General features: G+C 45.7%; 1 protein-coding gene across 1 annotated transcript in view; it reads left to right on the forward strand.

Moving 5' to 3' along the window:
• LOC139326722 (polyunsaturated fatty acid lipoxygenase ALOX15B-like) overlaps positions 1-22000 on the forward strand; it is a 46810-nt gene extending 24810 nt beyond the window's left edge. Inside the window, exons 6-14 of the mRNA XM_070956575.1 lie at positions 1546-1718; positions 4889-5032; positions 7874-8077; positions 10607-10693; positions 13367-13536; positions 15048-15169; positions 18546-18646; positions 19963-20133; positions 21821-22000. Of these exons, the coding sequence (XP_070812676.1) occupies positions 1546-1718; positions 4889-5032; positions 7874-8077; positions 10607-10693; positions 13367-13536; positions 15048-15169; positions 18546-18646; positions 19963-20133; positions 21821-22000 (1352 nt within the window). The remainder of the gene's footprint in view (positions 1-1545; positions 1719-4888; positions 5033-7873; positions 8078-10606; positions 10694-13366; positions 13537-15047; positions 15170-18545; positions 18647-19962; positions 20134-21820) is intronic.
• Positions 22001-22260: the final 260 nt, after the last annotated feature.

Genomic DNA, 22260 nt, shown 5'->3' on the forward strand with positions numbered 1-22260 from the left:
CAGTGATGGACAAAGGTCTGGTCTTCATCATTTCATAACAATACACTCCCCACTTCCACAACTGGATTCGCCCAAAACAGGTAACACAACTTTGCTCAAGCTGTGTATAGATTGTCTCTGGCAGAAGGTGTAAAGTCTGCACATCTTAAAATACAAAGGCTGGGGAATTCTGGGAGTTGAAGTCCACCCATCTTAAATCAATCTAGTTGGGGAATTCTGGGAGTGGAAGTCCATCCATCTTAAAGCACGCTGGATGGGGAATTCTGGGACTGGAAGTCCACCCATCTTAAAGCATGCTGGATGGGGAATTCTGGGAGTGGAAGTCCATCCATCTTAAAGCATGCTGGTTCGGGAATTCTGGGAGTTGAAGTCCACCCATCTTAAAGCATGCTGGATGGGGAATTCTGGGAGTTGAAGTCCATCCATCTTAAAGCACGCTGGATGGGGAATTCTGGGAGTGGAAGTCCGTCCATTTTAAAGCATGCTGGTTGGGGAATTCTGGGAGTGGAAGTCCATCCATCTTAAAGCACACTGGCTGGGGAATTCTGGGAGTGGAAGTCCATCCATTTTAAAGCATGCTGGTTGGGGAATTCTGGGAGTGGAAGTCCATCCACCTTAAAGCACACTGGCTGGGGAATTCTGGGAGTGGAAGTCCATCCATCTTAAAGCACACTGGCTGGGGAATTCTGGGAATGGAAGTCCATCCACCTTAAAGCACGCTGGTTGGGGAATTCTGGGAGTGGAAGTCCATCCATCTTAAAGCATCATGCCTGGGGAATTCTGGGAGTGGAAGTCCATCCACCTTAAAGCACGCTGGTTGGGGAATTCTGGGAGTGGAAGTCCATCCATCTTAAAGCACACTGGCTGGGGAATTCTGGGAGTGGAAGTCCATCCATTTTAAAGCACGCTGGTTGGGGAATTCTGGGAGTGGAAGTCCATCCATCTTAAAGCATCATGCCTGGGGAATTCTGGGAGTGGAAGTCCATCCATCTTAAAGCATGCTGGATGGGGAATTCTGGGAGTTGAAGTCCACCCATCTTAAATCAAACTGGCTGGGGAATTCTGGGAGTGGAAGTCCATCCATCTTAAAGCACGCTGGTTGGGGAATTCTGGGAGTGGAAGTCCATCCATCTTAAAGCATGCTGGTTGGGGAATTCTGGGTGTGGAAGTCCATCCATCTTAAAGCATGCTGGTTGGGGAATTCTGGGAGTGGAAGTCCATCCATCTTAAAGCACGCTGGCTGGGGAATTCTGGGAGTTGAAGTCCATCCATCTTAAAGCACACTGATTGGGGAATTCTGGGAGTTGAAGTCCGTCCATCATAAATCAGGTTGGCTGGGGAATTCTGGGAATTGAAGTCCACACCTTAAAATATGCTGGCTGGGGAATTCTGGGTGCTTAAAATCCACCCATCAATTATCAAGTTTCGGAAACACTCTTTTAATTAATCTATGGAAAGAGCTCCCTTGAAAGAGATTATGCTAGTTGGCCATTTTGTACTACACCCTTCATCATCCTGGGCTCCCTCCCTTGTACCTTTCCGCAGAGTTCGTGTTTAAGCACTGGAAGGATGATACCTTCTTTGGCTACCAGTTTCTGAACGGAATCAACCCGATCAAAATCCAGAAATGCACCAAGATTCCGGAAAATTTCCCTGTCACTCAGGAGATGGTGGCGGGAACTTTGGGAAAATATACCACCCTGCAGGAAGAACTGAAGGTGATTTCTTTCCAATCTTTGTGGGTTTTTTTTTTAATTTGGGCAATAAGATCATCTTCATCATAGATTTTTAAGAGAATCAGTCAGTCGCTAAGCGAATCAGACTTTTCCCAGTGACTTTGCTCGTCAAAAGCCTGCTGGGAAGGTCGCAAATGGAGATCACATGATCTGGAAGATCACATATCATTTAACGACCCCATAATCTCTTGCGGGGTGGAGTCTGGGCAACTGAATGGAGTTAGCAGAGATTTTACTGGCCGGATGCCTTTCCTATCCCCAATACGGAGTTTTGTCCAGCAGATATATTCTCATTGTGCCCAGAGGGAGAAATATCTGCCTCTACCTAGGATCGAACTCACAGCCTCCTGATTGTAAGGCGAGAGCTCCACCTCTAGGCCACCGCAAACAAAACTCCGCACTGGGGACAGGAAAGGCATCCGGTCAGTAAAAACTCTGCCAGCTCCACTCATTCAGGGAAACAAGATGAGTTTATAATATAAATACAAACATATCAAAGAAAACAGTGGGAAAGTAAGGGAGGAAGAAGGGAAGGGAAAAGGGGAAAAAAGAAAGACAAGCCATTGACTTCTGACTTTTGGTGCAGTAGAATAAGATAATAACATCAAACCTCCACTTTTTACTTTTACATAATACTATATACAATAAGCCATTCCTGTCACAACAAACATATTAATCGCTAAAGACCAAAATCAAAGTTCCATTTTTTTCCCGTCACCTCAAGCACAAAGTCCAGAAACGGTTTCCAAGTACTGTAGAAATAAAACTACTTGCATTTTTCTTTACTTTGATCTAAGAAATCCCTTTAGCCATCTCTGCTAACTTCATCGATTTTTGCAGCCGCTCGTCCGTTCTGGGGATCGCAATTGTCCTTCTATTCGTGCGTAAAATTTCCGTACTTTTCGGAGTATAAGGCATACTTTTCCCCCCTTAAAAGAGAGTGGAAATGTTTTTCGGACTATAAGACTCACTTTTCTTTTTAAAGTTTTTATTTTTAAACAAACATAAAAAACATCACTCCATCGTCAATCCCAAATACAAGTAGTGTGTCGATTGGTTACAAATCTTTCGTGCATCTTCACCATGTTTATATCTTACTATTTATCTGACTTCTCATATTTTCAATCTCATATACATCTATACGTTGTTATTCTCATTAATCATTTATATTAACCATGACGGTTTCTTCCCTCATTTCATACAAAATATTTAAATTCGTTTATATTGTAACATTCATTTCATCATCCTAGACCAGTCCAATAATAAGACAGCTTTAGATTATATTTTATATAGTTCTACAGTTCTTATATTGTAAAAGTCTCAACCATATTTCATTTCCAAGTTTTTTTATCTAGCCATTGGTAAAAATAGGTCCCGAATCTTATAATATTGTTTATCTTCTTGTTCTCTCATTTCAAATGTCAATTTACTCAATTCTGCACGTTCCATTATTTTCTTAATTACTTCGTTTTGTGTTGGTATTTTCTCATTTTTCCAATGTTTAGCAAACACAATTCTAGCTGCTGTTAAAACATTCACAATCAGATATCTCACTTCTCTATTATATATTTCAGATACAATCCCCAGTAAAAAAAATCTCTGGCTTAAGATCTATGTGGGGTTTTTTTTTGGTCATTTTTTCCAACCATGTGTTGATTTTAGTCCAGTGTCTTTTAGCCTCTGCACATATGTTAATATGAACCCGGTGTCTGATGACATTTCCAACATTTTTCGGATTTGTTCTTGAACATTCTGGCTATTCTTGTTGGGGGTAAATGCCACCTGTAAAACATCTTATACAGATTTTCTTTATATGCAGTCAGCTCCGCCCTCCACTCTGGTGCATCTTATACTCCGAAAAATACGGTAATCTTGCTGCCATCGACATAGATAACATCCAAGTTCCAAATTTTTTTCCCCCTTCCCAAGTCATTTTCCACCAAACCCAAAAGAAAAAATTCTGGTTTATATCTTTTATGATCGCTTTGAGAATTTTCCGTATTAGAATGCGAATCCTACTCCAATTATTTCTTTGCGTTGTCACCTGTCCCATACCTTTGTGGTCAGGACTCCCCCCCATCATACAGTAAGTTGTGCCTGCGTGCAAATATATCAAGCGAAACTCGACCTCAAGACTCGGACTCAAAGTCCGTTCAAACCTTAGTTTACTAAATAAACCAGTTTTTTACAACAACGATGTTGTTGGAATTAACTGCATTAACAGCCGCCAAGAATTCAAAGAATAATAACTGAAAGCTTACTGTGGTTGGCAGAATGCCCAGAAGCAATTTGCAGGAAGCTGATAAGATAAGCAAGACAAGACAGGAAGGTATGTGAGCGAAGTTGTTCCCTGCAAATTGCTTCAGTCGACGTTCCTCCTTAAATGGGCTAAGGGAGTGGCCAATTAGCCCCAAGCCTTACTCTCGAGGAGACCTCCTCCCAAACAAACCATTAACTTTTTTCTGCCTCTTTTTTTTTTTAAACCCCATCGAGAGAGGTGGATGGTCAGCTCAGAGACTTGTAACACATCACAGTAACAAGAGTTGGAAGGAACTTTGGAGGTCATCTAGTCCAGCCCCCTGCAGGAGCCCTCGACTAGGGATTCGAACTGCCGAACTGCCGGCCTTTCGGATCGACAAGCTCGGCGTCTTCGCCCCTGAGCCACCTAGCCTAGGCTAACTTCCTGAACTGCTCGCTCTGCTCCAATTGCTAAACATTTTTAATTTAATTTAATTTAATTTAATTTAATTTAATTTAATTTAATTTAATTTAATTTAATTTAATTTAATTTAATTTAATTTAATTTAATTTAATTTAATTTAATTTAATTTAATTTAATTTAATTTAATAATTTAATTTAATTTAATTTAATTTAATTTAATTTAGTAATTTAATTTAATTTAATTTAATTTAATTTAATTTAATTTAATTTAATTATTTTATTTTATTTTATTTTATTTTATTTTATTTTATTATTTTATTTTATTTTATTTTATTATTTTATTTTATTTTATTTTATATATTATTTTATTTTATTTTATTTTATTTTATTTTATTTTATTATTTTATTTTATTTTATTTTATTTTATTTTATTTTATTTTATTTTACTTTATTTTATTTTATTATTTTATTTTATTATTTTATTTTGCAGAAAGGGACCATCTATCTGGTAGACTACAAGATCCTGGAGAACATCCCCACTATTTTATTAAACAACCACCAGCAATATATCGCTGCCCCTCTTTGTCTGCTCCACCAGAAACCCAGCGGAGAAGTTGTCCCCCTGGCTATCCAGGTAAGTCAAAGGGCCAATCAGGTGAAGGGATCCTCGGAAGGGCCTCCCACATTGGCTTCTCCCGCCAATAGCAATAGCGATAGCTCTTAGACCTATATCCCGCTTCACAGGGCTTTTAAAGCCCTCTCTAAGCGGTTTACAGAGTCAGCCTCTTGCCCCCCCAACAATCTGGGTCCTCATTTTACCCACCTCGGAAGGAAGGACGGAAGGCTGAGTCGACCTTGAGCCGGTCAGGATTGAACTCCTAGCTGTGGACAGAGTTAGCCTGCAATACTGCGTTATAACAAATGTGGCACCCATGGCTTCCTTTCTTCCTTATTTTCCTTCCTTCCCTTCTTCCTTCTTTCCCTTCTTCCCCTTCCTTTCCTTCTTCCTTGTTTTCCTTCCTTCCTCCCGTTATTTTCCTTCCTTCCTTCCTTCCTTCCTTCCCTCCTCCCCAAGCAATAGTACTTAGTTAGCCTGCAATACTGCATTATAACCACTGTGCCACCATAGCTTCCTTCCTTTCTTGTTTTCCTTCCTTTCTTGTTTTCCTTCCGTCCTTCCTTCCTTCTTGCCTTTTTCTCTTCCTTCCCTTCCTCCCTCCCTCTCTTCCTTCCTTCCTTCTTGCCTTTTTCTCTTCCTTCCCTTCCTCCCTCCCTCTCTTCCTTTTTCTCTTCCTTCCCTCCCTCCCTCTCTCTTCCTTTTTCTCTTCCTTCCCTCCCTCCCTCTCTCTCTTCCTGCCTTCCTTCTTGCCTTTTTCTTCCTTCCCTTCCTCCCTCCCTCTCTTTTCCTTCCTTCCTTTCTTCTTGCCTTTTTCTCTTCCTTCCCTTCCTCCCTCCTCTCTTCCTTCCTTCCTTCTTGCCTTTTTCTCTTCCTTCCCTTCCTTCCTTCCCTTCCTCCCTCCTCTCTTCCTTCCTTCCTTCTTGCCTTTTTCTCTTCCTTCCCTTCCTCCCTCCCTCTCTTCCTTTTTCTCTTCCTTCCCTCCCTCCCTCTCTCTCTTCCTTCCTTCCTTCTTGCCTTTTTCTTCCTTCCCTTCCTCCCTCCCTCTCTTTTCCTTCCTTCCTTTCTTCTTGCCTTTTTCTCTTCCTTCCCTTCCTCCCTCCCTCTCTTCCTTCCTTCCTTCCTTCTTGCCTTTTTCTCTTCCTTCCCTCCCTCCCTCTCTCTCTTTCTTCCTTCCTTCTTGCCTTTTTCTTCCTTCCCTTCCTCCCTCCCTCTCTTTTCCTTCCTTCCTTTCTTCTTGCCTTTTTCTCTTCCTTCCCTTCCTCCCGCCCTCTCTTTTCCTTCCTTCCTTCTTGCCTTTTTCTCTTCCTTCCTTCCCTTCCTCCTTCCCTCTCTTTTCCTTCCTTCCTTCTTTCTTGCCTTTTTCTCTTCCTTCCCTCCCTCCCTCTCTTTTCCTTCCTTCCTTCTTGCCTTTTTTTCTTCCTTCTCTTCCTTCCCTCCCTCTCTTTTCCTTCCTTCCTTTCTTCTTGCCTTTTTCTCTTCCTTCCTTCCCTTTCTCCTTCCCTCTCTTTTCCTTCCTTCCTTCTTGTCTTTTTCTCTTCCTTCCCTCCCTCCCTCCCTCCCTCCCTCTTCCTTCCTTCCTTCCTTCCTTCTTGCCTTTTTCTCTTCCTTCCCTCCCTCTCTCCCTCTCTTTTCCTTCCTTCCTTCCTTTCTTCTTGCCTTTTTCTCTTCCTTCCTTCCCTTCCTCCTTCCCTCTCTTTTCCTTCCTTCCTTCTTGCCTTTTTCTCTTCCTTCCCTTCCTTCCTCCCTCTCTTTTCCTTCCTTCCTTCCTTCCTTCCTTCCTTCCTTCCTTCCTTCCTTCCTTCCTTCCTTCTTCTTCTTGCCTTTTTCTCTTCCTTTCCTTCCTCCTCATTTTACCGACCATGGAAGGACGGAAGGCTGAGTCAACACTGAGCCTGGTGAGATTCGAACTGCCAAATTGCAGGCAGCCGGCAGTCAGCAGAAGCATCCTGCAGTGCTGCACTCTAACCACTACGCCACCGCGGCTCAATAGAGGTAGTCCTCGGCTTACGACCACAGCTGGGGTGGGTGTGTCAGAATTTCCACTGCTTAAGCGAGGTTGGCTGTTCAGCGAGCCGTGTCCAACTTCACGACTTTCTTTTGCAAAGGCTGTTAAGCGAATCGCTATAGTTGTTAAATGCATCACACGGTTGTTAAGCGAATTTGGCTTCCCTCGTTGGTGGCTGGGAAGGTTAGAGTTGTGATTAGGGAACCCTGTCGTAAATACGTGCCAGGCCTTTGAATTCTGATCGTTTGACCCCAGGGATGCCGTGATGGTCGTAAGAACGAGGACCAATCCTTGAGTCACTCTTCTCAGCGGCGTTGTAATGTGGAACGGTCGCTAAAGAGATGGGTGTAAGCCGAGGACTGTTGGCAACGGGCTTCTATCCGGCTGAGCTTTAGGGCACATTTTACGATTTATTTATTTTTTTGGCCATGGTTGTTAAGTGAATCGCACAGTCATTAAGCAAATCTGGCTTCCCCTGTCGACTTTGCTTGTCGGAAGGTCGCAAAAGGATCCCGCATGGGATCCTGTGATCATCATAAATACGAGTCGGTTGCCAAATACCGGAATTTTGATCACGTAACTGTAGGGAAGCTTTGGTGGCCGTAAGTGCGAGGACTGGTCATAAGTTTGAGGACCTGTCATAAATGCCCGGACCGGTCATAAGTGACCTTTTTAAGGGCCGTTATAACTTTGAACAATCGCTAAATGACTGGTTGGAAGTCAAGGACTCCCTGTTAAGTCGGATCGGTTCTCCGTTCAGGAGAAGAGGTCTTCTCCAAAGTTGGAGGTGATGTCCACCCTTGACCATCAAGCGTCTCAACGCACCCCTCTTCCTCCGTGTTTGACCTTAGCTCAGCCAGCATCCTGGTCCTCAAAGTCCCATCTTCCTACCCACCGACGAGGAGTGGCTCTGGACCTTAGCCAAGACCTGGGTGCGAAACTCCGAGTTCCATACCCACGAGGTGATCGCCCACCTGCTCCACGGCCACCTGATGGCCGAGGTCTTCTCGGTGGCCACTCTGAGGAACCTCCCCATGTGTCACCCGTTGTACAAGGTGAGTTTCATTGCCCCCACCCACGTGGGACCCTGAATTGAGGGGGTGGTTTCGTTGGATGGTGGGGAGGAGCAGGCCAAGTCAGGCCAGGGCCTTTCAGGATTGGGGCGGCTTGTAGGCGGGGAGGAAGGGTGGGGCAGGATGTCCAAGAGAGGCTAAGCATTCAAAAAATAAAAAATAGATATGCTGTGTAACAGCCAGAAAACAAAAATGAATATGCTGTGTTTAACAACCAAACAAAATGGTTATGCTGTGTAACAGCCAAAACATAACTGAATATGCTGTGTAACGGCCAAAAATGTTGGAATTAAATATTTTATGAATGTTTAAAATAATTGTATGATTTATATTTTTAAAATATATCCATCGAAGCAAATGAAAGAGAAAAATGGAATGATAATTGGTTAATTTAAGATGTAAATAACAGGTTTTTGGGGATAATGGCGTAGTTAAATAGACAGATTTGAGGGAAATACTTGAGTAAAATATTAAGCTGTGTTAATTGAACATTAAGATTTGTGAGTGATTTGTTTTAATTTATGACCGGATCAAAAGCTTCATTTTGAAAAGATGTGTTTTATCTTTATGTTTTAAAAAATAATAAAAAACTTTAAAAAAAAAGAGAGAGAGAGAGGCTAAGCATTGAACATCAGAGACAGAGCTCAGGTATATAGATGTACATTTATGATGATACGTGTGAATTTTGTGAAACGAAAAAGTAATTGAAAAGAAAGTAAAAAATCAGGATTGCTCGAATACCACTTCGGAAAATACTAAATTGAAAATGAATACAACAATAGAGAGAGAATGGAGAGGGATAGAGGAGAGGAGAGAGGAAGGAGAGAGAGGGAAAGAAGAAAGGGAAAAGGAGAGGAAGAAAGAGAGGGGAAACAAGCGTACGAGAGAAGGTTAGAAGAAGGGAGGTGTGGGGGAAAGGAAGGAGAAGGAGAGAAGGAGAAGGAGAGGAGGAAAGAAGAAAGTAGATGGAGACGGATAGAGGAGAGAAGAGAGGAAGGGGAGAGAGAGGGAAAGAAGAAAGGGAAAAGGAGAGGATGAAAGAGAGGGGAAACAAGAGTAGGAGAGAAGGTTAGAAGAAGGGAGGTGTGGGGGAAAGGAAGGAGAAGGAGAGGAGGAGGAGAGGAGGAAAGAAGAAAGTAGATGGAGAGGGATACAGGAGAGGAGAGAGGAAGGAGAGAGGAAAAGAAGAAAGGGAAAAGGAGAGGAAGAAAGAGAGGGGAAACAAGAGTAAGAGAGAAGGTTAGAAGGGAGGTGTGGGGGAAAGGAAGGGGAAGGAGAGAAGGAGAAGAAGAGGAGGAAAGAAGAAAGTAGATGGAGACAGATAGAGGAGAGAAGAGAAGAAGGGGAGAGAGAGGGAAAGAAGAAAGGGAAAAGGAGAGGACGAAAGAGAGGGGAAACAAGAGTAGGAGAGAAGGTTAGAAGAAGGGAGATGTGGGGGAAAGGAAGGGGAAGTAGAGAAGGAGAAGGAGAGGAGGAAAGAAGAAAGTAGATGGAGAGGGATAGAGGAGAGACGAGAGGAAGGGGAGAGAGAGGGAAAGAAGAAAGGAAAAAGGAGAGGACGAAAGAGAGGGGAAACAAGAGTAGGAGAGAAGGTTAGAAGAAGGGAGGTGTGGGGGAAAGGAAGGAGAAGGAGAGAAGGAGAGGAGGAAAGAAGAAAGTAGATGGAGAGGGATAGAGGAGAGAAGAGAGGAAGGGGAGAGAGAGGGAAAGAAGAAAGGAAAAAGGAGAGGACGAAAGAGAGGGGAAACAAGAATAGGAGAGAAGGTTAGAAGGTTAGAGGGAGGCGTGGGGTAAAGGAAGGGGAAGGAGAGAAGGAGAAGGAGAGGAGGAAAGAAGAAAGTAGAAGAGTAGATGGAAGAAGGGAGGGAAAGGAAAGAGAGGAGAGGGAGAAGAAGGATTGTTGTAAAACAAGGGAGATGAAGTGGTAGAAGAGCAACCCCGAATACAATTAAATTGTTTAGGATGAAGATTGTATTAGTATGAAACTTAAAAGATAATATGTGTGTTAGATAAGAAGTTGTACATTTAAGGTATGTTTATGAGGGAAAAAAACTTTTTCAAAAAAAAAAGAGAGAGAGAGAGACAGAACTCAGGCAATGAGCAAGGCCCATCACCTCCTGATCCCTGATCATGGAGAGTGGAGAGAAGGCGAGAACAGCACAGACTGTTCTCGTCCCGCTCCTCTTCACAAGGCACACCTGGGGACTGAGCCTTAAGGAGACGCTGTGGGGAGGGGCATTTGTCGGGAACCAACACTGAATTCCTGGAGTGCTGAGTGACCATGTTTGAATTTTCCTGGATCCCTGGCATTTTTGCTGGATTTCTGGATTAATTGTCTTGTTACTTGGCTTCCTGGACTCCTCGACTCGCCCTGCTGGATTTCTTGCTTTGCCGCTGTGGCGCTCACCGCGTTGGGCTGGACTGTTTTGCAGCCAGAGACAGAAGAGAAGGCTCCTCCAATGGTGGTTTAGCTCGAGTAACCATAGTTTCATGCTTGTTTTCCTGCCCCAGCTCCTGATTCCTCACTTGCGGTACTCCATCCACATCAACGTATTGGCCAGGACATTCCTGATCAGTCAAGGGGGCACCTTTGATAAGGTAAGAGGACATCCATGGGACCTCTGGGCCAAGCATGATGGGCTTTGATGGAGAAAAGAATCCGTTGATCCTGGGTGACCCAATGTTCGGCCCCAGCTACGGACCCCAAAGAACGCAGCACACACGAAGTCCGTACAAACCTTAGTTTACTAATTAAAGACTACTAACGAGCTTTCTTCGTAGTTGTTCGAACACAAGTACCGTTTAAATCAGTCTTTTCTGAACAAGGGCTGTTCATTTAACTTCATGAAGAAGCCGACAAGAATCCAAAGAATAATTAACTCAATTCTGAGGCACAGTATTTCAGATAACCGTCATCTTACTGCGGTTGGCAGAATGCCCAGAAGCAATTTGCAGGAAAACTGACAAGAGCCGACTCAAACGTTTTCTGGAATCAAGACGCGAAGGAATATGAACGAAGTTGTTCCCTGCAAATTGCTTCAGTCGGTGTTCCTTCTTAAATAGGCTAAGGGAGTGGCCAATTAGCCCCAAGCCTTACTCTCAAAGAGACCTCCTCCTGAGGAGCCACTCCTGCCTTTTGGCAGCTCTGCGCGCTCGTGCATCGAGAAGAGGCTCCTCCTCTTCTTCCTCTTCACTTATGGGAGCTTCTGGAGGTTCTGAAGGCCCTGGCTGAATCCCCGCCTCTGGCACCACATCTTCTCCAGCCTCCTCACTGTCCGACTCGAGTGCCAGCTGCACAGGCTTCTGGCGCAGCACCAAACCAGCCTCCTCGCTGTCGGAATCAGCTACTAGCTGCACAGGCCGCTGACGGGCCACAACACAGTTCTCCTGCCTTTTGGCCGCTCTGTGCGCCTGTGCATTGAGAGGAGGCTCCTCCTCTTCTTCCTCTTCACTTATGGGAGCTTCTGGAGGTTCTGAAGGCCCTGGCTGAATCCCCACCTCTGGCACCACATCTTCTCCAGCCTCCTCATTGTCCGACTCGAGTGCCAGCTGCACAGGCTGCTGGCGCAGCACCACACCAGCCTCCTCACTGTCGGAATCAGCTACTAGCTGCACAGGCTACTGACGGGCCACAACACTGTAACAACCGGTTTGCCCGGAACCGAAAATGTGAGCACATGCACGGCATCATAAAAACAGTGATTATATAGGACGTGATAGTGCAGGGGTGGATCGATCGGGACTACCGGTTTGCCCGAAGCGGTCCGGATCGGCAGCAGCTCACCACTGCCCGGGATGCAGCTACCATCATAAATACGTGCCGTTCGCCAAGCATGTAAATTTTGATCATGGGGCCATGCGGGCTCTTGTGACGGTCGTAATTGCGAGGAACGGTCCTAAGTCACTGTTTCTCAGCGCTGTTGGGCACGAACCAAATGGTCGTAAGTCGAGAACTACCTGTGCTGTGTAGGGATGCCCTACAGCGGAGGCGAAAGGGGGGAGGGGAGGAGAACGGGCAGCCTGTCGGCGGGAACGTCACCTCTGTCTTTTGACAGCATCTCGTCAAGGGGCAGTAGGTCAAAAAAGTCAAGATGGTGGGCACAACCAAGCCTCCCCCCTCCCCCACCCGCTCCTTTTCTGCTTCCTTAATGGTGTAAAAATAGAGTAGAGTTTGGATTATATAGCCATGAGCAGTGGTGGGATTCAAATAATTTAACAACATGTTCTCTGCCCTAAGTAGAGTAGAGTAGAGTAGAGTAGAGTAGAGTAGAATAGAATAGAATAGAATAGAATAGAATAGAATAGAATAGAATAGAATAGAATAGAATAGAATGTTTTCCTTTTTTTTCGTTTTGTTTTCTCCTACCCTCTAGAGTGGAGAGATTGCAGGGGAAGGGATTAGAAGAGAGTAAGCTAACCACAATGGGGATACATATTACATAAAATGTTAATATCACTTTATAAGGCCTTGGTAAGACCCCAGAGTTCCTCAGCCAGCCATGCCTCTTCTGTTTTGTTTTCTCCTACCCTCTAGAGTGGAGAGATTGCAGAGGAAGGGATTAGAAGAGAGTAAGCTAACCGCAATGGGGAAACATATTACGTAAAGTATTAATATCACTTTATAAGGCCTTGGTAAGACCCCAGAATTCCTCAGCCAGCCATGCCTGGTTTTTTCCCCCCCTCATACCCTCTAGAGTGGAGAGATTGCAGAGGAAGGGATTAGAAGAGAGTAAGGGAACCACAACGGGGATACATATCATGTGAAGTGTTAATACTCTTTTATAATGCCTTGGTAAGATTACACTTGGAATACTGCATCCAGTTTTGGTCTCCAAGATGCAAAAAAGATGTTGAGACTCTGGAAAGAGTGCAGAGAAGAGCAACAAAGATGATTAGGGGACTGGAGGCTAAAACATACGAAGAACGGTTGCAGGAATTGGGTATGTGTAGTTTAATAGAAAAAAAGGACTAGGAGCGAGCAGGGGCTGTACTAGTAGATCTCCAAGGTCCCTTGGGGTCAAATTATTCTCCAAAGCACCTGAAGGCAGGAGAAGAAACAACGGATGGAAACTAATCAAGGAGATCAGCAACCTGGAATGAAGGAGAAACTTCCTAAGAGGGAGGACAATTAACCAGTGGAACAGCTTGCCACCAGAAGTTGAGGGTGCTCCATCACTGGAGAAGAGACTGGACAGTCATTTGTCTGAAATGGTCTAGAGGACCTCCAAGCAAGGACCCTTCCAACTCTGTCATTCTCTATTCTTTCCACAGGCCATTGCCACCGGTCGCCAGGGATTAGCGGTGCTTCTCCAAAAAGCCACGGACGATCTGACTTACACCCAGCTCTGCCTTCCGGACGACATCGAAGCCCGGGGAGTGGGCGGCCTCCTCAACTATTACTACAGGGACGATGGCCTGAAGATCTGGGAAGCCATCAAGAGGTGAAAGAGCTGGGCCAGAGAGTTGGGTAGGGCCTCCCAAGCTTCTCCCCCCTTGGTGTCCTCCTAAGAGGTCAGCCAGAACTGGGGAACAGGCTGCTTGGAAGGGGCGACAAAGGAGCCAGAATCGTCCACCATCGTAATTTCAGCCTGATGAATGGAGGTTGCAAAGGTGGTGGATTCGAGTCTCATGCAAGAGGGAGAGGTTGGGAACCATGGGATATTGGCCCCGTAGCTACAGCTGGAGGTTCCACCTCTCCAACTCCTGCGACCATAAACTTGGATAGGAGATAATCCGTACAAACCTTAATTAACTAATTAAGGACTACTAACGAGCTTTCTTAGTAGTTGTTCGAACACAAGTACAATAAATCAGTCTTTTCTGAACAAGGGCTGTTAATTTAACCTCATGAACAGCCGACAAGAATCCAAAGAAGAATAACTCAGTTCTGAGGCACGGTCTTTCAGATAACCGTCATCTTACTGTGGTTGGCAGAATGCCCAGAAGCAATTTGCAGGAAAACTGATAAGAGAGAAACAAGAGCCGAATCAAACGTAATCAAGACGCGAAGGAATTTGAACGAAGTTGTTCCCTGCAAATTGCCTCAGTCGTCGTCCTTCCTTAAATAGGCTGGGGGAGTGGCCAATTAGCCCCAAGCCTTACTCTCGAGGAGACCTCCTCCTGAGGAGCCACTCCTGCCTTTTGGCAGCTCTGCGTGCCCGGGCATCGAGAAGAGGCTCCTCCTCTTCGTCCTCTTCACTTAAGGGAGCTTCTGGAGGTTCTGAAGGCCCTGGCTGAATCCCCGCCTCTGGCACCACATCTTCTCCAGCCTCCTCACTGTCCGACTCGAATGCCAGCTGCACAGGCTGCTGGCGCAGCACCACACCAGCCTCCTCGCTGTTGGAATCAGCTACTAGCTGCACAGGCCGCTGACGGGCCACAACACAGCTAGGGAACATCATCAGTTCTAGAAGGGAGTAGGGTTTGTGGAGAGGAGGAGGAGGAAGAGGAGGAGGAAGAGGAGGAGGAGGAGGAGGAGGAGGACTGAGAGGTCCTTGGTGCTCTCTGAGCTTGGTGGTTTTCTTGCAGACGTTTCGTGACCCAATTAGGGAACGTTATCAGTGCTAGAAGAGAGTGGGGTCTGCTCTCTTTTTACATATGAAACATCTGCAAGAGAACAACTGAGCTGAGAGAGCATAGTAGAGACCTCACACTACTCCCCTCCTCCTCCTTTTGCTTCTCCTCTTCTCCATAAACCCCACTCCCTTCTCGTACTGATGACGTTACCTAGTTTGGTCATGAGACATCTGCAAGGAAACCGCCAAGCTCAGAGAGCACCAAGGACCCCTCAGTCTTCCTCCTCCTCCTCCTCCTCTCCACCAACCCCACTCCACTCCACTCCCCACTCCCAAACCATAAACTTTGTTGGCTTTATGTTGGGTGCGGAAAAAAGGAGCTGGCGGCTAAGCCTCTTTTTCTGGGAGAGACATGTTTTCCTCCTCCCTCCCCGCAGCTTCGTCTCGGGCATCGTCGGACTCTACTACAAGAGCGATTCAGCTGTCCAGGGAGACGTCGAGTTGCAGGCTTGGCTAGCCGAGATCTTCGCCAAGGGGTTCCTCAACAAAGAGACCTCAGGTACTTCATCCTTGGACGCGGGGAGGAACGTTCGGTTTTCTCCTTTCCTGGTGGTGTCATTTCCACATCCATTCCATTCTTTTCTAGTGGTGTCAATTCCATTCCGTTCCATTTTTTTCTGGTGGTGTCAATTCCATTCCGTTCCATTCTTTCCTGGTGGTCAATTCCATTCCATTCCGTTCCATTCTTTCCTGGTGTATCAATTCCATTCCATTCCGTTCCATTCTTTCCTGGTGGTGTCAATTCCATTCCGTTCCATTCTTTCCTGGTGGTATCAATTCCATTCCATTCCGTTCCATTCTTTCCTGGTGGTCAATTCCATTCCATTCCGTTCCATTCTTTCCTGGTGTATCAATTCCATTCCATTCCGTTCCATTCTTTCCTGGTGGTATCAATTCCATTCCATTCCGTTCCATTCTTTCCTGGTGGTATCAATTCCATTCCATTCCGTTCCATTCTTTCCTGGTGTATCAATTCCATTCCATTCCGTTCCATTCTTTCCTGGTGGTATCAATTCCATTCCGTTCCATTCTTTCCTGGTGGTATCAATTCCATTCCATTCCGTTCCATTCTTTCCTGGTGTATCAATTCCATTCCATTCCGTTCCATTCTTTCCTGGTGGTGTCAATTCCATTCCGTTCCATTCTTTCCTGGTGGTATCAATTCCATTCCATTCCGTTCCATTCTTTCCTGGTGTATCAATTCCATTCCATTCCGTTCCATTCTTTCCTGGTGGTATCAATTCCATTCCGTTCCATTCTTTCCTGGTGGTATCAATTCCATTCCATTCCGTTCCATTCTTTCCTGGTGTATCAATTCCATTCCATTCCGTTCCATTCTTTCCTGGTGGTGTCAATTCCATTCCGTTCCATTCTTTCCTGGTGGTATTAATTGCATTCCATTCCATTCTTTCCTGGTGGTGTCAATTCCATTCCATTCCATTCTTTCCTGGTGGTATCAATTCCATTCCGTTCCATTCTTTCCTGGTGGTGTCAATTCCATTCCGTTCCATTCTTTTCTGGTGGTATTAATTGCATTCCATTCCATTCTTTCCTGGTGGTGTCAATTCCATTCCGTTCCATTCTTTCCTGGTGGTGTCAATTCCATTCCGTTCCATTCTTTCCTGGTGGTGTCAATTCCATTCCATTCCATTCTTTCCTGGTGGTGTCAATTCCATTCCATTCCATTCCATTCTTTCCTGGTGGTGTCAATTCCATTCCGTTCCATTCTTTCCTGGTGGTATCAATTCCATTCCATTCCATTCCATTCTTTCCTGATGGTGTCAATTCCATTCCATTCCGTTCCATTCTTTCCCGGTGGTGTCAATTCCATTCCATTCCGTTCCATTCTTTCCTGGTGTCAATTCCATTCCGTTCCATTCTTTCCTGGTGGTGTCAATTCCATTCCATTCCATTCCATTCTTTCCTGGTGGTGTCAATTCCATTCCGTTCCATTCTTTCCTGGTGGTATCAATTCCATTCCATTCCGTTCCATTCTTTCCTGGTGTCAATTCCATTCCGTTCCATTCTTTCCTGGTGGTGTCAATTCCATTCCATTCCATTCCATTCTTTCCTGGTGTCAATTCCATTCCATTCCATTCTTTCCTGGTGGTGTCAATTCCATTCCATTCCGTTCCATTCTTTCCTGGTGGTGTCAATTCCATTCCATTCCATTCCATTCTTTCCTGGTGGTGTCAATTCCATTCCATTCCGTTCCATTCTTTCCTGGTGTCAATTCCATTCCGTTCCATTCTTTCCTGGTGGTGTCAATTCCATTCCATTCTTTCCTGGTGGTGTCAATTCCATTCCGTTCCATTCTTTCCTGGTGGTATCAATTCCATTCCATTCCGTTCCATTCTTTCCTGGTGGTGTCAATTCCATTCCATTCCGTTCCATTCTTTCCTGGTGGTGTCAATTCCATTCCGTTCCATTCTTTCCTGGTGGTGTCAATTCCATTCCATTCCGTTCCATTCTTTCCTGGTGGTGTCAATTCCATTCCGTTCCATTCTTTCCTGGTGGTATTAATTCTGTTCTGTTCCATTCTTTCCTGGTGGTGCCAATTCCATTCCGTTCCATTCCATTCTGTAGAATACAGGTAGCCCCCGACTTAACGACCATTTCTTTAGTGACCATTCACCGCTACGACGGCACTGAAAAAAAAAGCATTTGAGTGAGTTGTGTGTGCACTCTTAAGATCTTTTTTTCCCACGGTTGTTAAGCAAAACACTGCGGCTATTAAAAGAATCAGTCAGTTGTTAAGTGAATCAGGCTTCTCTCAGTGACGTTGCTTGTCAAAAGCCTGCTGGGAAGGTCGCAAATGGAGATCACATGATCCGGGAGATCACATATCATTTAATGACCCCATAATCCTTTGCGGGGTGGAGTCTGTGCAACTGAGTGCTTTACTGGCCGGATGCTGTTCCGATCGCCAGTACGGAGTTTTGTTCGGCAGATATATTCTCATTGTGCCCAGAGAGAGAAATATCTGCCTCTACCTAGGATCGAACTCATAGCCTCCTAATTGTGAGGCGAGAGCTCCACCTCTAGGCCACTGCACTACTCCATCCTGGAGATCACATGATCATTGTCAATATGTGCCAGTTGTGCAACATCTGGATTTCGATCATGTAACTGTGAGGATTCCACGAAGATCATAACGGTCGTACGTCCCTTTTTTCAGTGCCGTCGTAACTTTGAATAGTCGCTAAACAAGTACAGGCAGTCCCCGACTTACGACCACAACAGAGCCCTAAATTTCTGTGGTTAAGCAAGACGTTGGTTACGTGGATTTCTTCCTACCCCATTTTATGACATTTCTCGCCACAGTCGTTAAGTGAATTACTGCAATGAATAAGTTAGGAACACGGTTGTTAAATGAATCCGGCTTTCCCCAAGGTCACAAAAGCGGATCACGTGACGCACACCCCCGGGATGCTGCGACCGTCGTAAATATGAGTCGCTTGCCAAGCGTCCGAATTTGGATCGCGTGACAATGGGGATGCTGCAACGGTCGTAGGTTCCTTTTTTCAGTGCCGTCGTAACTTTGAACGGTCGCTAAACAAATTGTCGTAAATCGAGGATTACCTGTAGTCATAAGTCAAGGAACACCTGCCCCAGTATTTCCTCTGTTTGCGCGTTCCTATCTTTCTTGTCGTCCTTTTCCAACGAGGCACTCTCAGATGTACGACCGTGTGACTCACTTAACGACCGTTGTAAAAACAGTCGAAAAACCAGATCCAATTCCAGAGTTATGACTGGAACGACTGGTGAGACGGGCTGAACCCCTCTGTCCCCCCCCAGGAATTGCTGCTTGGCCTCCTTTCCCTCGTCCGGGGGGGGGGAATTTCAGCTAGACGTCTCCTCCCCTCTCTTCACAGGCATCCCCTCCTCCATCCAGTCCGTCCCAGAACTCATCAAGTACCTGACGATGGTCATCTTCACCTGCTCGGCTCACCATGCGGCGGTCAACGGCGGGCAGGTAGGTGAGGCCGGGCCGGATCCTCGCTGGACGGGGAGGAATCTGGCCGGTGGCCCCCTCCCCCCCCCGATCGCCCGATGATGGCTTTTCCCATTGATCCATTGATTCATCCCTCCCTCCCTTCCATTTCCTTCCTCCCTCCCACCGTCCCTCTCCTTCCTTCCTTCCTTTCCTTCCTTTCCTTCCTCCCTCCCTCCCTCCTTTCCTTTCCTCTCTCCCTTCTTATTCCCATCTCCTTCCTTCCTCCCTCCCTCTGCTTCCTTCCTTCCCTTCCTTCCTCCCTCCCTCTTCTTCCTTCCTCCCTCCCTCTCCTTCCTTCCTTCCTTCCCTTCCTTCCTCCCTCTGCTTCCTCCCTCCCTCCCTCCCTTTCCTCTTTCCCTTCTTATTCCCATCTCCTTCCTTCTCCCTCCCTCCCTCTCCTTCCTTCCCTTCCTTCCTCCCTCCTTCCCCTTCCCATCTCCTTCCTTCCTCCCTCTGCTTCCTTCCTCCCTCCCTTCCTTTCCTCTTTCCCTTCTTATTCCCATCTCCTTCCTTCTCCCTCCCTCCCTCCCTCCCCTTCCTTCCCTTCCTTCCTCCCTCTGCTTCCTTCTTTCCTCCCTCCCTTCCTTTCCTCTCTCCCTTCTTATTCCCATCTCCTTCCTTCTCCCTCCCTCCCTCTCCTTCCTTCCTTCCTTCCCTTCCTTCCTCCCTCCTTCCCCTTCCCATCTCCTTGCTTCCTCCCTCTGCTTCCTTCCTCCCTCCCTCCCTTCCTTTCCTCTCTCCCTTCTTATTCCCATCTCCTTCCTTCTCCCTCCCTCCCTCTCCTTCCTTCCTTCCTTCCCTTCCTTCCTCCCTCCTTCCCCTTCCCATCTCCTTGCTTCCTCCCTCTGCTTCCTTCCTCCCTCCCTCCCTTCCTTTCCTCTCTCCCTTCTTATTCCCATCTCCTTCCTTCTCCCTCCCTCCCTCTCCTTCCTTCCTTCCTTCCCTTCCTTCCTCCCTCCTTCCCCTTCCCATCTCCTTGCTTCCTCCCTCTGCTTCCTTCCTCCCTCCCTCCCTCCCTTTCCTCTCTCCCTTCTTTTTCCCATTTCCTCCCTCCCCTCCCTCTCTTCCTTTCCTCTCTCTCTCCCTCTTTCCATCCTTCCCTGCGTCCCTCATTCTCATTCCCATTTCCTCCCTCCCTCCCTTTCCTTCCTTCCTTCCTTCCTTCCCTCCCTCCCTCCCTCCTTCCCTTCTTCCCTGCGTCCCTCCTTCTCCTTCCCATCTCCTTCCCTTGGTCTACAATGAGAGGCTTTAGCGGATTCTTCCGTTCTGTCTGACGCTCTTCTTGTCCTTTGAAGTTTGAGATGGGGGCTTTCATGCCCAACCTGCCTTCGTCCATGAGGAAGCCCCCTCCCCAGGCGAAGGCCCCCCTCAGGCTCCAGGACTTCCTGGACACCATCCCGGAAATGAACGTCACCAGCCAGGTGCTCTCCGTCCTCTGGGTGCTGCAGAACGAGATCCTCGACATGGTAAGGGTCTCCCTGCGTCCCCTCCCCTCCCCTCCCCTGGCCCTTTCTCTTTCTTTCTTTCTTTCTTTCTTTCTTTCTTTCTTTCTTTCTTTCTTTCTTTCTTCCTTCCTTCCTTCCTTCCTTCCTTCTTTCTTTTCTTCTTCCTTCCTTCCTTCTTGTCTGTCTATCTTTCTTTCTTTCTTTCTTTCTTTCTCTCTTTCTTTTTTTCCTTCCTTCCTTCCATCCATTCTTTCTTCCTTCCTTCCTTCTTGTCTTTCTGTCTGTCTATCTGTCTGTCTATTTATCTATCTATCTACCTATCTATCTATCTATCTTTCTGTCTTTCTTCCTTCCTTCCTTCTTGTCTTTCTGTCTGTCTTTCTTTCTTCCTTCCTTCCTTCCTTCCTTCCTTCCTTCCTTCCTTCTTTCTTTTCTTCTTCCTTCCTTCCTTCTTGTCTGTCTGTCTGTCTGTCTGTCTGTCTGTCTGTCTGTCTGTCTATCTATCTATCTATCTATCTATCTATCTATCTATCTATCTTTCTTTCTCCCTTTCTTTCTTTTTTCCTTCCTTCCTTCCATCCATTCTTTCTTTCTTCCTTCCTTCTTGTCTTTCTGTCTGTCTATCTGTCTGTCTATTTATCTATCTATCTATCTATCTATCTATCTATCTATCTATCTATGTCTGTCTGTCTGTCTGTCTGTCTTTCTTCCTTCCTTCCTTCCTTCTTGTCTTTCTGTCTGTCTGTCTTTCTGTCTTTCTTTCTTTCTGTCTTTCTTCATTCCTTCCTTCTTGTCTTTCTGTCTGTCTGTCTGTCTGTCTGTCTTTCTATCTTTCTTCCTTCCTTCCTTCCTGTCTGTCTTTCTTTTTTCTTTTCTTTCTGTCTGTCTGTCTCTTTCTATCTTTCTTCCTTCCTTCCTCCCTGTCTTTCTTTTTTTCTTTCTTTCTTTCTGTCTGTCTGTCTCTGTCTGTCTTCTTTCTTTCTTTCTTTCTTTCTTTCTTTCTTTCTTTCTTTCTTTCTTTCTCTTTCTTTACTTTTTTCTCCCTTTCTTGTTTTCTTTCCTGTTTCCTTTCTTCCGTTCATTTTCCTTCGTTCTATTTCTTTCTTTCTCTCTCTTTCCTCTCTTTTTTCTTATGTTCTTTTTTCTTTTCCTTCCTTCCTACTTTCTTTCTTTCTTTCTTTCTTTCTTTCTCTCTTTCTTTACTTTTTTCTCCCTTTCTTGTTTTCTTTCCTGTTTCTTTTCTTTCATTCATTTTCCTTCTATTTTTTTCTTTCTTTCCTTTCTCTCTCATTCTTTCTTTTTTCTTTTGTTCTTTCTTTCTTTCCTGTTTTCTTTCATTCATTTTCATTTTCCTTTTCTTTCTTTCTCTTTCCTCTCTCTTTCTTTTTTTCTTATGTTATTTCTTTTCTTCTTTCTTTCTTTTGCTTTCTATTTCCCCTTCCTTCCTCCTCCCATCCTTTCCTCTCTCCCTCCTTTCTCTCTTCCTTCCTTCCTTCCTCTCCTCTTTCTTTCTTGTTTTTTTTTCCTCCCGTTGTTTTCTTTCCTGTTTTCTTTCATGGAGCTTTGAAAGTGCTTTTTACACTTTTTAAAGTGCTTTTAAAGAAGCCCTTTGTCCAGAAGGGTAGAGTCTCTTTCTTGAGCAGTGGGCTGGACTAGATGACCTTCGCGGTCCCTTCCAACCCCCGTTTATTCTCTTCCCCTTCTGCAGAAACCGCTGGGCTGCTACGACGAGCAACTCTTTGTGGAGGAAGCCCCGAAGCGGCTCATCGCCGATTTCCAGGAACGTCTCAAGCGCATCACTTCGGCCATCGGCAGCCGGAATAAGACCCTCACGCTGCCTTACACTTACCTCTATCCCCCCAACATAGAAAACAGCACGACAATCTAGGACGCTGGGTCGCTCAGCCTGCGCATGTTGCTAGTCCTCAACGAGGGTTCCCGCCCAATTTTTTTTTTTCTCCTTTCGAAAGCCGGGGGGAGGGACGGAGGATATGAAGAGCATCAGAGATGCACGAATTCCACCTCCAGGAATCAGACAAGGCAAAGGAGAAACCATCGCGAAATGCACTTGCGTCCGAGGTCATATCGTTGTACGGCTAGTCCTCGACTTACGACCAAAATTGAGCCCGAAGTTTCTGTCGCTAAGCG

This window comes from Pituophis catenifer, unplaced genomic scaffold (assembly GCF_029215685.1).
Source record: "Pituophis catenifer annectens isolate HBS135680 unplaced genomic scaffold, rPitCat1.0.hap2 SCAF_98, whole genome shotgun sequence".
Taxonomy (NCBI): Eukaryota; Metazoa; Chordata; class Lepidosauria; order Squamata; family Colubridae; genus Pituophis; species Pituophis catenifer.